Raw genomic sequence first — 16,881 nt, forward strand, 5'->3', positions numbered from 1 at the left:
TATAACGGCGATATTTATCTAAACAGTTTGCACTTGCATATAGCCGGCTAAATAGTGCAGTGATCCAACATCGCCGCTTCAGAGTTGACGACACAAACATAAACTCGATCCCTGGGAGAAAAACATTGGCCTTTTAGTCAATGCATGTTAGTCTCAAACCATAACTAAGAGTTTCCCGCATAATCGCTTTCTTTTGGCATTACGTTTCACTCTGCTTTCATTAGTTCCAAGATGGCGGCTGGTGTTTAGAAGACAGGAATGCATTGACGTCGTGAAATGTTTCTATCCAAATGTGCCTCGAATGAAACATCAACTCTTTAATATTAAAACGAGCATGTTTCTCCAACAACAACAACAACACAGTTCTGTGATTTGTATAAAACAAGAGTTGGTGTTTTGTTGTTATAACGTTTTTAACTGTGAACCCATGTTTTTATAGCATCAGTTTAATATCTATGAAAGCCTATGTTTCCGCCACAGAATAAAACATGTATATATATATATTCTGAAAGTTTTGTAACTTTTTATCTTACAATTCTGATGTTTCTTCTCGTAATTGCTAGCTTTATTATCTCACAATTCTGACTTTAAAACTCGGAAATGCGAGTTTTTGTGACTTTATAACTCGGAATTGCGAGTTTATATCTCACAATTCTGACTTTATTTCTCGCAGTGCGAGTTTATATGTCGCAATTTTGACTTTTTCTCGCTATTATGACTGTATAACTAACTAGCAATTGCGAGTTTAAATCTCAAAATTCTGACTTTAACTCGCAATTGCCACAACCAAGAACAGAATTAGCATTTTAGACATATGGCTTCCCCTTGAGAATTCCTTTATTGGGGTTTTGAGAATGGCAGTTTTGATTTTAAATAAGAAATACATTTTAAATAAGATCTTTTTTGTTCAATAACATAAAGTATCCACTTACCTTAGAAGAGACATTTGAATCGTTTGGTGTTGTTTTTTAAACGTAGGCAATTTGTTAGCACTATGTTTTAAAACAAGGCAGTTGCAAAATTCACATCGTTAAGGTCATCAAACTGTGTGTATTGTTGTAGGTAAACAAAACATAGCTAATTTTAACACTGGCCATATTTATAAACAATCATTCTAAAAAGCCTAGAAAAAAATTCACTGCTCCACACACTTGCACTAGTAGTCAAGTAAATAAACTGGAACCTTTTTTAGCCTGGGACTTTATATAAAAAAGCAGGTCATATGCATGTACAGTGTGTCTTGTTTACATGGCTGTAACAATAGGTTATTAATAAGAAAGCACAATTTAAAACACATGACATTTAAACTAATTTGATCAACACTGTCCCTGACAAATCCAATATATCCCCTCTTGTCTGACTTGCCAAACATTCCCATACTTCTGATCAGGTAATACAATAAAATCACCACGATAGTGCCAAACAACTGAATAAGGCCATAAGAGGGAGGGGAGGGGAGGGCCACATGACCCATACAACATACCCCAAAAAGCTTTTATAGCTTAACATATCAGAAAGATGTTTTTAAATGCCTCAGACTCAAATTAAGTCACATCTAAGACATTTAGACATTGACTTATAATGAAAAGCCTTGCGTTACTAGTCTGCTATAGAAGTGGAAATTGTTTTGATCAATGTTTTTGTTATTCGCATTTCTGTCTGACCGTAAGCCATGGAATCTAACATGATCTTGACTTAATCTTCTTATAAAGCCTCAACCCAGCCCTGAACGCGGGGTGATTAGACGTGTTAGCTGGCACTGAGCTTGATGGTGGCCGTGCACTAGAAACCACAGCTTTTTTTATAAACAAAGAAAAGAGTTTAGTACTGTATGACAGACTATAAAATGAAAGCAGAGCTGAAAGCGCATCACAGTGGATGACATGTATCTCTCTGCAGCCACACAAATGTGGGAGGAACTGAAGGCAAATCGTCTCGCCCAATACGGCACAGTAACTGCGGTCACAGCTATTAGTAAGTTACATAATGTCATTTCCTCTCATTCTAACTTTTGGTGGGCTGAAACAACATTTCAGTCAGTTATGAACTAATACAATTTTTTATTTTGTATTGTAGAATATTATAAACAGCACAGTTTCAGCGCTGTTCAGAAGGTACAATATTGTGGCTCAAGAGGTACTTGATGTAGCTTAAGGGATAACAGAATTACAGATTAGAATAAGAGGCTGTGTTGTTTAAAAAAAACAAAAAAAAAAACATGATTGTAATACCAAATCTATTATATATATACAGACACAATTGGAAATAAAATAAGTTGAAGTACTAAAATTACTTAAACCAAAATTGAAATAAAAATAAATCAAGGCTAAATAGATTTATTTTGAAAAGCACATAATTAAATTACTAAAACTAAAATAAAAACTGAAAATATAAAAATAATAGCTAATTCAAAAGGTTTATAAATACTATAATAGTATGTAATACTAAAATAACACTTATTCTAATTAGAATTGGATTTGGTTGGTAATTTGTTTTCACAGCAATTGTATATATTCCAATATATAAATATATATAATTAAATGGACATTTGTATCATGGATCTCATTGATTTGATATCAAATCTGCTAAAGGGCAACAGATCTGACCTATAAGCACTTTGTTTAGATCTTTAAAAGTCTGTATTTTCTGCATGTAGAATTTCCTTGGTTTCGATTGGAAGAATGTGCTCTCACAAATGGATTTTCTCAAAAAATAGGTTTGTTTCTGCTGAGAAAATGGATTGCAGGAGGAGTGTGCCGCTGTCGCGTGCGACTGGATAGAAAGACAGTCGTCATTACTGGCGCCAACACTGGGATTGGAAAAGAGACGGCACATGACATGGCCATGAGAGGTAAACGCTGCATTCTTAAAAAATAAAGGTTCTAAAAGAGGGGTTTTCACACCCTTTTTGGTTCCCCAAAGACCATTTTAGTGAACACTTTTTAAAAGAACTCTTTTTTGTGAATAACATTTTAATAATCTAAAGAACCCTTTTCCACCATAAAGAACCTTTTGAGCAATGGAAAGGTTCTTCATGGAACCATCAATGCCAATAAAGAACCTTTATCTTTAAGAGTAAAGAAAGTCTAGCTTTTGGAGGATTTTAGCTCAGACTGAATATTTTCTGGTGTTGTTTTTCAGGGGCTCGGGTTGTGATGGCTTGTCGAGATCTTTCAAAAGCAGAAAAGGCTGCTGCAGAGATTCGCAGATCTACAGGAAATGGCAACATAGTAGTTCGGCACTTAAACCTGGCATCTCTGTTCTCCGTACGGCAGTTTGTTCATGAATACACTGCCACTGAGGATCGACTGGATATACTTGTTAACAATGCTGGTGAGACATTTGACTTCATTAATCAGCAAATCACACTGTGCTTTTAGCTGTATTGTTAAATATGATACATTTTGTTTTGACAAACCTATACTAGGAGTGATGATGTGCCCTAAAAGCCTCACTGAGGATGGCTATGAAACCCAGTTTGCTGTCAATCATTTGGGCCATTTCCTCCTGACTGTTCTGCTCCTGTACATGCTGAAGAAGTCTAGTCCAAGTCGAGTTATCAATGTATCCAGTATTGCTCACAAAGGAGGTAAAACCGCCTATTAACATCATGCCTTTTAAATATTCTAAAAGAAGGTTCCAAAGAAAGTTTTTCACAGCGATGCCATAGATGAACTATGATTTTGGGTTCCATAAAGAATCTGTCAGTTCTTAAAAATCTAAAGAAACTTTTGTGCAATGGAAAGAGTGTTAGTAAACTATTGATGTTTTTAAGGATGAACTTTGAGTGAATGTTAGATGAGAGCAAATGTTGTAAACGCTCATTTGCCCCTTTTTTCACAATTAAATATCTAAACTTGTTCTTGCATTGACCAATAACTGATATGGTAACGATATATACATCTCTTCTGTGTCATTTGTAAACATTATTGCAGAGATGCATGAGACTTTTATCCATACAACATATTTCAGTCCGATGACCTTTCTCATAGGTAAGATCAACTTTGATGACGTTAACTTCAACAAGGCACCGTACGATTCCCTGGCCAGCTACAGGCAGAGCAAACTTGCCAACCTGCTGTTTACTCGCGAGTTAGCACGGAGGATTAAAGGTTTGTGCGCTCATCCCCAGTACATCAGTCACGTTCAAACATTAAAAAATGCTGCTTTAAAAAAAAGCTGTTTTAAAAATGCATATTGTATTTTCCCTACATTATCCTTGTTTAATCCTGCTGTTATTAGGGTCTGGTGTAACCGTGTACTCCCTTCACCCTGGAGTAATCCGCACTGAACTGGGACGTTACGTGCAGACCCGCTACCCTCTGCTCAGTGCCCTGTTGTCTTTTCCTGCTCTTTTACTGATGAAAACCCCCAAACAAGGTGCTCAGACGTCCATCTACTGTGCGGTTGCTGAGGGGTTGGAGTCTCACAGTGGCTGCTATTTCAGGTGAGCTGTTAAAGAGGGCCTATTATGCCTTGTTTTTGGGCTCTAGAATATGTTTTCATGCTTGAATGTTCAAAAAACACCTTATTTTTCACATATTCTTCATTGTTGCAGCTCCTCTCTTCCCAGTCTGTCAGTAACGCTCTGTTTAGTTCCTGTCTCTACGAAGCCCCTCCTTCTGAAAAGCACAATGTTCACTGATTGGTCGTCTGGATTAGTGTGTTGTGATTGGACAACCGCTTCGAGCGTGTTTGGGGGAATGTAACTCCCCTTAACATAACTGCGAGTTTCAACAGACTACTAACTAACTCGACCAGGAAATAGCGATAAATATTTCAATGAGGAATATTGTGACGTGTTCATTCCTGAAAGAAATCTTAAGACTACAATGGAGGCGTTTCAGGGAGTTCAAAAACAGTGACACTGATATAGAGAATAAAGGCACGTTCACACCAAGGACGAAAGATAACGATAAGACATAGTTCTAAAAATCGTTCTCAATGTTAAAGAATAGCAGAGGTTACATCACAACTATAACAATAACGGCACAGAGAAAGAATCACCTTCAGAACGATTTTATCCAGCTGGTGAATGATAAAAACATTGACAGCCAATCAGAATCCACCCTGCTGCAACGAGCTCAAGCATTTAAAGTGGCAGACAAGCACACGCTTAAACAGAATGATCTTTATAGTTATCATTCTTGGTGTGAACGGGCCTTTACTCCCTTTAGAGTGACTTTGTGCTTTGTAACTTTGCAGACCTTTTTCATGCTACATTACACACTTAAGAAAGTTGAAAAATTAAGAAAGCATAGAGGACCCCTTTAATATTATTATTCACATGACCTAAGCCTTTACATCAATCGTGTAACGGGTTTGTATTGCAATTTCTCTAAAGATTTGACCTTTTCTGTTTCTAACATTTCTGCTTGACACTGGATGATTATGAGATCTTTTTACAGTGATTGTAAGCTGAAGGAACCAGCTCCTGAAGGTAAAGATGATCTTGCTGCTCTGCAATTATGGGAAATAAGTGCAAAGCTTGTGGGCTACCATGAAGAGAACTGACAACACTCCAAGCTCTATTAATAATACCATATAGGAATGCTTTGTATGCAGCTAGCAACACTCAGATCATATTTTCTATCTTTGAAGTTTTTTTTTATAATGAAAGCTGTATTTAATTGAATTGATTATTAGTGGTTTAATCAACTATAAACGAAAAAGCCAGAGTCTGAATGGTGTTTTTGTCTGGATCAGTACTGTAATAATCCCTTGCACATGGCAATAAATGTAAGTTTTAAATTGTCATTTTAAAGCTGTTTTGAAGTATCTCATTTGATGATTAATAAAGGTTTTATAAAATCATATCTTTATTGTAACCTAAATAAAATAAAATAACATTCATCAATTTTAGCATTAGACATAAAATACAGTGAGAGTTAAGTGCCTGATGTTCGATTCATGTCCAAATCGTTTACACTGAATTCAAATCTGTAAACTGAATTTGTTCATTGATTCCAACTGAATTGGACCGAACACTGCACTGAACCAGCATTTTTCTTTTGATGACAATACAATTTTAAATGAAATCATATTGTTGTAACAATGATGTTTGGGTAAAAAAAAAAACAGCCCAGCCATAAATTAATTTTCAGTTAGCGGTTACGCATTAGGCTAAGTAATCAAATTACTTTCAAGTAACTAGTAGAGTAACGTATTACTTTTAAATTTACAACAAATTTTTGAGTTACTTTTTCAAATAAATAACGCAGGTTTTCCCATTTACTGAATGACACCTCTCCTGTCCCCACGCTGAGTAAACATGATGGTTACTTTGTGGTAGCGATGTCCAATTCCGAATCATTCTTCAAAATGAATAAAGAGTCGAATCTTTTAAATCAATTCTTTAACGAAACCGAGTAAATTGATCTGAGCACTGACTCACTGAACCAACATAATGCTGGTAACGAAATTGTTTTTTTTAGCATTTCTTTTTATGATTAATAAAAGTTTAAAGAGACCATAACTATGTAATCATGCTATAAATCACATAAACGAATAAATAATGCATTAGAAGCTGGTAAAATACATAGACAGTGGTAAAATACAGCGATAAAGAGGTTGGTTGAGATGTCCGATTCTTCTGAGTCGAATCTTTAAAATGAAATATTTCACGAAACCAACACTGACTCACTGAACCAACATTTTAAAGCTCATAATTTTTTTTATTTATTTAGGTGATTAATGAGATCATAAATTTACGTATTCATGCTATAAAACACATAAACGACGTCGCTGGCACAGAAGTTAGGAAAAAGTAGTCTTTACCAAAATGGCGTTTTATTTACTCCGTTTTACGTAGCAGCCTTGAATTATGGGATATTGTTCATGCTGTACGAACTGTTACCAGCTCAGTTGACCTAGTAAATTGAACACGCAAGACTGGCAGATCGATTGAACTACAACAGATCCCAAATCAGAGGCGGACCGAATACTCGTGTACACCGGAAGTAGTAGGAAGCCCAGTGAGTTGTCTGTCTCCCATTGTCAACAGTATTTTGTATGCGGGAGTTTACTGATGAAAAGAGCCGTTTATCATTAGTTAAACAACTTTGAACCGATTCGATAATTTGAACCATTTTCACTGACAATTAGAGCACATATAAAACGAAAAAATGAACGTGACTCTGGCTGTCAAGCAGTACATTTCCAAAATGATAGAGAGCAGCGGACCCGGGATGAAGGTGCTGCTGATGGACAAGGAGACGGTAAGTGAATTTAAACAGCTTTAACAGTTCAAGCATAAAAGCGCAGATGTGCTTAAGCCACTGATAGTCTAGTAACGTTACTGTGTGCAGTGTAAATTGGTTTTGCTGTCTTGTTACCGGTCATGTATCTTAAAGGGATAGTTCATCCAAAAATGAAAGTTTTGTCATCATTTAATCACCTTCAAGTTGTTCCAAACCAGAATGTTGGTAACCAGACAGAAACTCATACAGGTTTGGAACAAAATGAGGGTGAGTAAATTTTGACAATACTTTCATTTTTGGGTGAACAATCCCTATAACCAAATGTAACTCTAATTTATTTTTAAAGTTGAGGGCTGTGTTGCAAAAGTAATCAGCAGTCTACATAGACAGTGGTCAAAACATTCCTTGCTTGTTCTCTTTACTCTTCCTCTGTTTCTTTACAGACCAGTATTGTGAGTGTGGTCTACACTCAGTCTGAGATCCTGCAGAAGGAGGTCTACCTTTTTGAGCGCATTGACTCACAAAACCGGGACAACATGAAGCACCTTAAAGCGATCTGCTTTCTCCGGCCAACCAAGGTTTTTATTATGGTGTCTTTTAGAATATATAGATTTAGTCTGTATTTCCAGGTTATTTCATACTTGAATGTCTCTGCTTTCAGGAGAACGTAGAGCACCTGATTCAAGAGCTTCGTCGGCCCAAGTATAGTGTCTATTTCATCTGTGAGTACCAGAGATATATCAGAGTGTTGCATCAATTTACCTCTTATGTATATAAGTTTGCAGAATATGTGCTTATAAGGGTGGTCAGAAGATGAACTTTCACTGACTTTAGGACTTATTCTGTGCAGATTTCAGTAACGTGATCAGTAAGAGTGAGATAAAAGTTTTGGCTGAGGCAGATGAACAGGAAGTAGTTGCAGAAGTGCAGGTGGGCCTTCTTCTTTTTAATTACGTCTTCTTCATAATTGATTCATAAATATGCTTTCCATATAGTGTCTACAAAATGTTATCAAACTTTCTAAAGAAATGTTGTTACTCTAGGAGTTCTATGGAGATTTCATTGCTGTGAACCCTCATCTTTTCTCCCTCAACCTTCAAGGAGTATCCAGGGTAAGATTTCTTTTTTAAATTTTTTTTTTTTTTTTTTAAATAGGGAACTAGTTTCAGCTAAGAAAAAGCGTAATAGGCCCCTTTAAATTATATATTTTTGTTATTTATTAGGGATTAAAGGAGTAGTTCACTTTAAAAAAAACTTTTGCTGATAATTTACTCACCCCCATGTCATCCAAGATGTCCATGTCTTTCTTTCTTCAGTCGAAAAGAAATTAAGGTTTTTGATGAAAACATTCCAGGATTTTTCTCCATATAATGCACTTTACTGGGCACCAAACGGTTCAAGGTCCAAAAGACAGTTTCAGTGCAAACTGCAAACTGTTCAAAGGGCTTTAAACGATTCCAGACGATGAATAAGGGTCTTATCAAGCGAAACGATCGCTCATTTCAAAAATAAATAACAAAGTTTAAGTTTTATAAGCTCAAATGCCCGCCTTGCTCTGTTCTGTGTAACTCTCCTGTTCGAACTTGTTCATCAAAATGAACAAATCTTTTTCCGAGTCAATTCGTTCATTTCGTTCGTTAAATGAATCAAATGACTCGAAAAAAGATTAGTTCATTTTGATGAACGAGTTCGAACAGGCATTATATGGAGAAAAATCCTGGAATGTTTTCATCAAAAACCTTAATTTCTTTTCGACTGAAAAAAGAAAGACATGGACATCTTGGATGACATGGGGGTGAGTAAATTATCAGCAAAAGTTTTTTTTAAAGTGAACTACTCCTTTAAGGTATGTTATGATACTAAACCAAAAACTGGTGCAGAACATGTAAATTAGTTTACAAGATCTAACTACTAGTGCTGCTTGAAGTCTTTTTATTTAATTTAAGTTAATCATTATCTCACAACTATCGTCGGCTCTCTTGTGAGCACGAATCCTTCTGTTTGAGGCTCTCTATGAATATTTCTGTGGGTGTTTATAGGGTCGCAGTTGGGAGCCGAGTGTGCTGCCTCGTGTCACTCAGGGTTTGACATCAGTGCTGCTGGCCCTGAAGAAATGCCCCATGATCCGCTACCAGCTCTCTTCTGACATGTCCAAAAGGCTGGCAGAGAGCGTCAAAGTAAGACCTTTTTTTTTTTTTTTTTTTTTTTTTTGACATTTTGTACTTGTAGTATGCATTATCTTTGACCTTTTGGTGAACAGGTCATTCTTTTATAATTTGATTGACTCTACAGATTTTCTTCATGGAGAAAAATGTATTGACTAATGATCTGTTTGTGTTTCCCACAGCAAATCATTACTAAGGAGTATGAACTGTTTGACTTCAGAAAAACAGAAGTACCTCCTCTTCTCCTGATTTTAGACAGAAGTGATGATGCCATTACTCCCCTTCTCAACCAGGCAAGAAACAATGTCTCTTAATAATGTTACAAGCAAATCTCATATTACAGAACAAGATCTGTATGCAAAATCCCAGTCCTGACCACCAGAGGGCGATAGAGCCCATGGGTTTATTCTGGATTATGATAGAAAACTGCTAAAACGGTGTCAGACATTAATTAGGATGCTTTTTATTGTTTTTCTTTACTCTGAGATTTACAGGAGCCAGTGCGTCCTGCTTGCATTTACTGAAAAAAAATGTTACTGCAGCAAAATAAATATTACATAATGATTTAGTGTGCTGATATTGCAGCAAATTCTACATGTGCATGCATTTGCTTTCTCTAGTGGACGTATCAGGCCATGGTTCATGAGCTTCTGGGCCTCAATAACAACCGCATAGACCTGTCGAGAGTGCCTGGAATCAGTAAGGACCTACGGGAGGTGGTCTTGTCTGCAGAAAATGATGAGTTTTATGCAAATGTGAGTAACATTGTACATAAACAGATTCCATTAAAGAATGTAATACATCATAAAATTATTTACCAAGTAGATTTTTGTTTCAAAGAAACGGATGTAGTGTACACAACAAGGTCTTGTAACACTTTTTTTGTTGTTGAAAAATTTAAAACAAAGAAACATAATGACATACAATGATTAAGACATATTAAACATTTCTAGCTTACTTGTTAAATAAGCACATTTTTTACTTGTCCATGTGTAACTCCTTAGAAACTGTAATTAAAGCAAAAGGAAGAGCAAATACTAATACATTTTTTCTTTTTTTTTCGTGATCTGAGACTTGAAATCCCCACACTATATGTTGTTTTCTCTCTCTTTCTCTTAATAAGAACTTGTACCTGAATTTTGGTGAGATTGGAACAAACATCAAGAACCTGATGGAGGATTTTCAGAAGAAAAAGCCCAAGGACCAACAGAAATTAGAGTCAATATCTGACATGAAGGTGAGCAGACCAATAATACTGTTCACTGTAGCACATCATCTTATATGAGGAGTGAACCATGACGACCCCTGATCCAGAACTTTTATTATATTGTGTTACAGTATTATGACCACTTTCTGGCCCCCTTTGTAGGCATTTGTGGACAACTACCCCCAGTTTAAGAAAATGTCGGGCACGGTCTCGAAGCACGTGACCGTGGTTGGGGAGCTGTCCCGGCTGGTCAGTGAAAGACAGCTGATGGAGGTGTCAGAGGTGGAGCAGGAGTTGGCCTGCCAGAGTGACCACTCCAATGCACAACAGGTCAGAGTTTGACACGCAGTCTAATCACAAAGTGCTGATCATTATTTTGCAATATCACTATTTTTATATTTTTTTTGATCAAATAAATGCAGCATAAGAGGCTTCTTTCAAATACATAAAAAAATCCTACCGACCCTAGCCTGGGAAAACCCAGACAACTTCCGGCAAATTTAGATTTGCTCTGAAAGTTAGTCTGGCAAAGAGCTCATTCAAGCCCATTTCCAATCCGTCGAAATCGAGTCACCAATCAGAAACGTTGGGGCGGGCTTTACACGATGACGACAGCGCTGGGATTTTGAAGCAGATTTTGTAGCCTACATTACAAAGATGGATGCCGCCGTCGAACATCACTCGTTCGAATCAGCTATCGCGTCTGTTTTAAGCGATTTGAACGTTTCCTTTTAGTTAAAAACCGAGCAAAGAACAACACTTTGAGATGTTTCTCCGCCGCTCTGCATACGTCATCTCCTTCATCGCTCTGATTGGGTTTAGGTCTATCCGCGACGTCCGTTGGTGACGCCCCTCTGGAAATGATTTGTCTATGATGCTTTGCCAGACCATAAACTCAGTTACAACTGAGAATGGTCTGGTTTTAACCAGGCTATACCGACCCCAAACTTTTGAACCAAGTGAATGTCAATCTACACCGGTTTTTGTGATCGCCTACAGTATGTTAAGTGCTGTAAATCTTGCACCGTTGCTAAAGATGACCTTGTTCCTCTTGCTGCAGAGCCTGAGGCGGCTCCTGCAGAACCCTCGGCTTTCTGAAATCGACGCTGTGCGGCTGGTGATGCTGTACGCGCTTCGCTACGAGAAACACAGCAGCAGTATTCTGCCCAGCCTTATGGAAGAGCTCAATCGCAAAGGGGTGTCAGAGAGACACCGCAAGGTGAGGGACTGTGTCCTGTACCACAGTGTATTGGTATTGATGGATGATCCAGATTAATTAAAAGAAAGCAACTTTCCTGTACTGCAGATGGTGCAGGCCATGGTGGAATATGGCGGAAAACGAGTCAGAGGAAGTGACCTCATTGCTCCTACAGATGCTGTGGCCATTACCAAGCAGTTTTTCAAAGGACTTAAGGTAGATCATGTTTATGGCCCTCTGGCTGCATTATTCTTTACATTTTCAAAGGTCACTTCAAAGCGTGTTAGTCTCTGTCAGTCTGCACTGTTTCTGAACTCCCTGAAACGCCTCCATTGGCATTTCAGAATGATCAATAAAATGGTGCAATAAAGCTGATCTAGTTGTCCAATCACAGCCTCTGTTGAGGCAAAGTCATGTGAGGTTTTTGTTGCACATCGAGGGATTTTAATCGGCAAATATGTTTTGTATCATAGTTAATGCACGGTTTCTTATTGGATAAAAAATGTCTCAATTGAGTGAATTTTTTTTTTTTTTTTAAATGTGTCCGCATTTTGGTGTTTCCATCCAGTGAATTATTTTTATTTTTATTTTTTTAAATGCAAAATTCCAAAATGCGCATAAAAATAGGTGTATGGAAACATACTCAATGTAAGATATGTGAAAAATAATGTTTATTATTTCATTCAAGCGTGAAAACCTTTTCTAGTAGACCCCAAAAACAAGATCAAGACTTTGTAAAAGGGCATTATAGGTCCCCTTTAACATTCTGTTAAAAACTTGTTTATGTGTTTGAATAGGGAGTTGAAAATGTGTACACACAGCATCAGCCGCTTCTACATGACACGCTGGATCAGCTGATCAAGGGTCGTTTGAAGGACAGCCAGTTCCCCTACCTCGGGCCAAGTTCTCTGAGAGACAGGTGATACAGATACATAAATAGACTGTCATTCACACTCATGCATTAATAATATACAGGCACACTTATAGACATTTAGTGTGAGGGTTTTGTTGTTGCTTTGAAGTGTGTCATTTCTGTGTCACTACGAAATGCTGTTTTCACACATCCTACCAGTTAAATCAATTTTAAATGCCCTGTTTCGTGTGCAATTCAGAATCTTTGTGCGTGGATTGAAAACATGGACTAGAGCTGCACGATTATTGATAAATTGACAATCGCGATTTTTTTTGTTTAAAATAGAGATCAAGATTCTTCCCCGATTCTGAATAAACAAATAACATGTAATTTACTAGAGGTTCTGACAAAATGTTAATTGCTGCAGTCTATTTAGATTGAAATGTTTTTTTAGAAAAAAAAGAAATTGCTTTGAGTAATTCAATGACTCACTCATAAAGACTTCACTTGTTTCATTACTCGATGCAACAGCTTTTTTTGAACAATCTCTTGATTTAATGATTTAAAGACATTTAAAGTACATTTTTACCAGTCACTTGATAACGATGTAATCGATTCAATCTTCATTTGAAGTGCCAAGTTACTATCAAAAGGTGATTAACTCTATTTTGATCTCTTTCGTAGACATCAGCGTTTTTATCTGAACTATAAATGTTTATCCTGTGATAATTTGAATTACTGTAACACATAAATAATCATACTGTGTGGTTGAAAAGAGTGTTTGTGAAGCTGTTTCATACTTGTATATGACAATTGCTCTCTCTGGATCAGCGGCAGCTCCAACGCAGATTTTGCTGTGATCATACATGTATGTCATCATTGGTTTACTAGACATAGCGAATGGTTGTCATTAAGGAATAAGATCATGTGGGTGTTTGAATCAAGATGTGCAGCTCTAACATGGACTGCAGTTAAATAAACACACTGTCTCCACCCTTTAGACCTCAAGACATTATAGTCTTCATAATTGGCGGGGCCACTTACGAGGAGGCGTTTACTGTTTACAACCTGAACCGCACAATGCCAGGGGTACGCATCATACTCGGGGGCACGGCCATTCACAACACTAAGAGGTCAGTGTTTTTAAATGCTCTCAATGATGTTGTCTCTTTTTACCATCTCATTTCTATCCAATAGCCCTCTGGCACACAAGCTCTAATGCCTTATTCAAATAGGATCCAGGTTATAGAGTGACATCAGCCCTAGAATGGCATTGTGTAAAGAACATACAATTGTTGTTCAGTATGACTTCATTGAATCATTCAGGTTCTCATTCTGACTATATAGACTATATGGATTTTTGTTTCTTGGCGGTCTAAGATGATTTGAGTTCTCCAAGATATTGCATTTCTTATTTGAGATATTAATTATATATGTACTATATACACTACCCCTCAAAAGTTTAGGGGGCCAATAAGATTTTTTATATTAAAAAAAGACTTTTATTCAGCAAGGATGCATTAAATTGATCATAAGTGACTGTAAAAACATTTATAATGTTACAAAAGATTACTATTTCAAATAAATGCTGTTCTTTTGAACTTTCTATTCTTCAAAGAATCCTGAAAAAATGTACACAACTGTTTTCAGCATTGATTATAATCAGAAATGTTTCTCAACATATTAGATTGATTTCTGAAGGATCATGTGACACCGAAGACTGGAGTAATGATGCTAATAATACAGCTTTGATCACAGGAATAAATTACATTTTAAAATATAACTGGTATTAGTAATACAATTGTATTTCAAATTGTAATAATAATTTACAATATTATTGTTTTTACTTATTTTTTTCTGTATTTACATATGTTGTCTGCCATGTAAACTCTAAATGAATCTTAATATTTTCAACCAAATAAATTTAGTTTAGCTAAACTTCATAAAGCTTACATAAAGTTTCCACCTAATTTAACCAGATCTGTGGCTTTTGTACACTATAGCCATTACAGTAGATACTAGTTTACTTACTTGACTCTATAAACTTCCTGAAACAAAATATGTCATTTAAATATATTTGCATGATCATTTTGCTTTCTGTTTGTTTGTAATCTCTCATTGTTTGACATATTTTGTTACCCACTGAGGATTGTTTAAACCCAACTCAACAAGTCAAATCCAGTGCTGACTGTACTCATGCATTATAACTCATAACTTATTAATATGTTCCCCTTCTCTGTTCCAGCTTCCTGGAGGAAGTGATGCTCGCAGTGGGTTCGGGTGGAGACCGGGCACAAGGACGAGGCCGTCAGATGAGCCGACGTTGAGCTGTTATCATCACTCATATTAATGTGTGCTGTCTGTCCGCTGAACCCTGAGCTGAGCACATTTGCCCTCTTTTTCTCTCTCCTAACATTCCTTTCAAATGTTTCAGTTTTAGGGAGGAAAATGGTCACACTGCACAATAAGGTTCAATTCTTTAACATTAATGAAACAACTATGAATGATAGTTGAATGAACCATAAATGAACAACAATTTGCACAGCTTAAATAAGATAATAATAAATATACTATTGTTCATTTTAAATTCATGCGTGTTCATAAGAACAAGTAACAACTTGAATTGTTAAAAATGTGTTAGTATATGTGCAGAAATATGTAGTAAACATTAGCCTAGATTAATAAATACTGTAAAATTCTTGTTCATTGTTAGTTCATGAGACTATGTGCTAACTAATGTAAATGAATTGAAATGTATTGTAAAGTGTTATCATATATATATATATAGTGTTGATAATGGTTTGTGAAACAACATCTTTTATGTTCGTGATAACTTTTATGATCACGTGTAAATAATGCCCCAAAAGTGATCACAATGACAGCATTTTTATTTATTGGATTGGTGATGCTACATTTGATCATTTTTGGAAAGAAGACTACTGTATGTTCAGTAAAAAAGTATAAAATTATATATCTTTTAAATATACTATAAACAAAACAATGAACAGGCTGCTCTGTGTATATAACTTGGGTGACAATAATGTGAAGTTTTGCATCAAAAGTGCCCAACAAAGCTGGAAAAATCATTCCAACAGTTGGGTTTAAAAAAAAAATTGTTATAATTTTTAACATCCCTCTCTAAATTAAATGGCATGGTGCAAATATCCAGACATTAATTAATAAATGTTTAATATGGATGTTTATTTGCAGCGTGTCGTCTGCTCATGAAAAAGAGCTCATCAGTTCAGCCTGTTACTATAATATTAATGTCAAAGGCTTTTAACAATTAATATGACAGTTCTTAGTGGACAAAGAGTTTAAATCGGCTAACTTTAAACCCTTGTATAAAACATCGACGTATTTGCATCTCAGCGTGTCTGTACATGCGTGTCTTTTTTTTTTTTGACTAAGCTTTGCCTTTGTACATACTGTAGCTTGATAAACTGGACAACATAAGTGACGATATTTTATGATGCTCTTCAATAAATGAAAAGTAAAAAAAGAAAAATTCAATTGATTCATCCAATAATTTCAGACCAACCCTTTTTTCCCCATGTTTTTATTACCAGTAAAGCCTCAGTCCACAGGCTGTATAACACATCCCAAATGATTTACTGATTAAATTGAATCAAGTAGATGGAGTTTAGCCCTGACCTTTTAGGTCATCACTTTAACCTCCAGAGCTTAAACCCCCATAGACAAGTTCAGGTTGCTCCACTATAACTCCCCTTCCTCCCTCACTAATCACATCCATTAATCCCCACTATCATCCAGACGACGGCAGACCTGAACCACTTAATGGCTTTACAGCACAGTTTGCTGTGTGTGGATGGGAAAAAAACCCATTAATGGTTGCTTATGATGAGTCAGTAAAGGGCCTGGTAGATTTGCTAGCCAGATTATGTCACACTTGATGTGTTGTCCCAAAATACACACACATACAGCGGAACAAAACTCAGGTCCATGATGTGTCCGTTTGTTATTTCCAGACTTGGATAAAAGAAATCTTTCCCAATGAACCCAAGGGAAACATTTCTTGCTTCGTTCTAGAATAATGTGGTCAATTTATGTGGACGGAAAAGAAGCTTAGAGCAGTGTAATTATAGTGATGTAGTTTGTCCTTCTGAATGTGTGTGTGTGTGTGTGTGTGCCTGTGTGGTTTTCTCAGAGCTTGTAGGAGGGAAAATCCTTGGAAATCCCCCTATATACTTGAGTTACATAATAAACATTTTCTATTTTAAAGTTTAAATTCATGCATT

At 36.4% G+C, this 16,881-nt stretch overlaps 3 protein-coding genes across 3 annotated transcripts in view; all 3 read left to right on the forward strand.

Moving 5' to 3' along the window:
* Positions 1-8,692, forward strand: part of LOC130084293 (counting factor associated protein D-like) — a 60,820-nt gene extending 52,128 nt beyond the window's left edge. Inside the window, exon 8 of the mRNA XM_056249616.1 lies at positions 8,435-8,692. The gene's annotated coding sequence lies outside the window, so the exon portion shown is untranslated. The remainder of the gene's footprint in view (positions 1-8,434) is intronic.
* Positions 1,478-5,700, forward strand: zgc:153441 (retinol-DH_like_SDR_c domain-containing protein). Its single transcript, XM_056249613.1, has 7 exons — positions 1,478-1,974; positions 2,717-2,851; positions 3,142-3,333; positions 3,428-3,589; positions 3,993-4,112; positions 4,243-4,447; positions 5,409-5,700. The coding sequence occupies exons 1-7, from the start codon at positions 1,884-1,886 to the stop codon at positions 5,512-5,514; spliced, it is 1,011 nt and encodes a 336-aa protein (XP_056105588.1). The 5' UTR covers positions 1,478-1,883; the 3' UTR covers positions 5,515-5,700.
* Positions 6,969-15,086, forward strand: vps45 (vacuolar protein sorting 45 homolog). Its single transcript, XM_056249615.1, has 16 exons — positions 6,969-7,217; positions 7,643-7,777; positions 7,861-7,921; positions 8,050-8,129; positions 8,243-8,311; positions 9,239-9,376; positions 9,547-9,657; positions 9,985-10,119; positions 10,488-10,601; positions 10,734-10,901; positions 11,632-11,790; positions 11,878-11,985; positions 12,567-12,688; positions 13,624-13,755; positions 14,868-14,983; positions 15,021-15,086. The coding sequence occupies exons 1-15, from the start codon at positions 7,125-7,127 to the stop codon at positions 14,947-14,949; spliced, it is 1,707 nt and encodes a 568-aa protein (XP_056105590.1). The 5' UTR covers positions 6,969-7,124; the 3' UTR covers positions 14,950-14,983; positions 15,021-15,086.
* The last annotated feature ends 1,795 nt before the right edge of the window (positions 15,087-16,881 follow it).

The sequence above is a fragment of the Rhinichthys klamathensis genome, unplaced genomic scaffold (assembly GCF_029890125.1).
Source record: "Rhinichthys klamathensis goyatoka isolate OS25496 unplaced genomic scaffold, OSU_Roscu_1.1 h1tg000060l_1, whole genome shotgun sequence".
NCBI classification, from domain to species: Eukaryota; Metazoa; Chordata; class Actinopteri; order Cypriniformes; family Leuciscidae; genus Rhinichthys; species Rhinichthys klamathensis.

Excerpts from the sequence above, each read along its gene's own strand:
- zgc:153441 (XM_056249613.1), top strand. The coding sequence starts at position 1,884 with ATGTATCTCTCTGCAGCCACACAAATGTGGGAGGAACTGAAGGCAAAT. Across the intron at positions 1,975-2,716 it reads AACTGCGGTCACAGCTATTA|GTTTGTTTCTGCTGAGAAAA; the intron begins GTAAGTTACATA and ends CTCAAAAAATAG. Across the intron at positions 4,113-4,242 it reads GTTAGCACGGAGGATTAAAG|GGTCTGGTGTAACCGTGTAC; the intron begins GTTTGTGCGCTC and ends TGCTGTTATTAG.
- vps45 (XM_056249615.1), top strand. The coding sequence starts at position 7,125 with ATGAACGTGACTCTGGCTGTCAAGCAGTACATTTCCAAAATGATAGAG. Across the intron at positions 7,218-7,642 it reads TGCTGATGGACAAGGAGACG|ACCAGTATTGTGAGTGTGGT; the intron begins GTAAGTGAATTT and ends GTTTCTTTACAG. Across the intron at positions 11,986-12,566 it reads AGTTTTTCAAAGGACTTAAG|GGAGTTGAAAATGTGTACAC; the intron begins GTAGATCATGTT and ends GTGTTTGAATAG.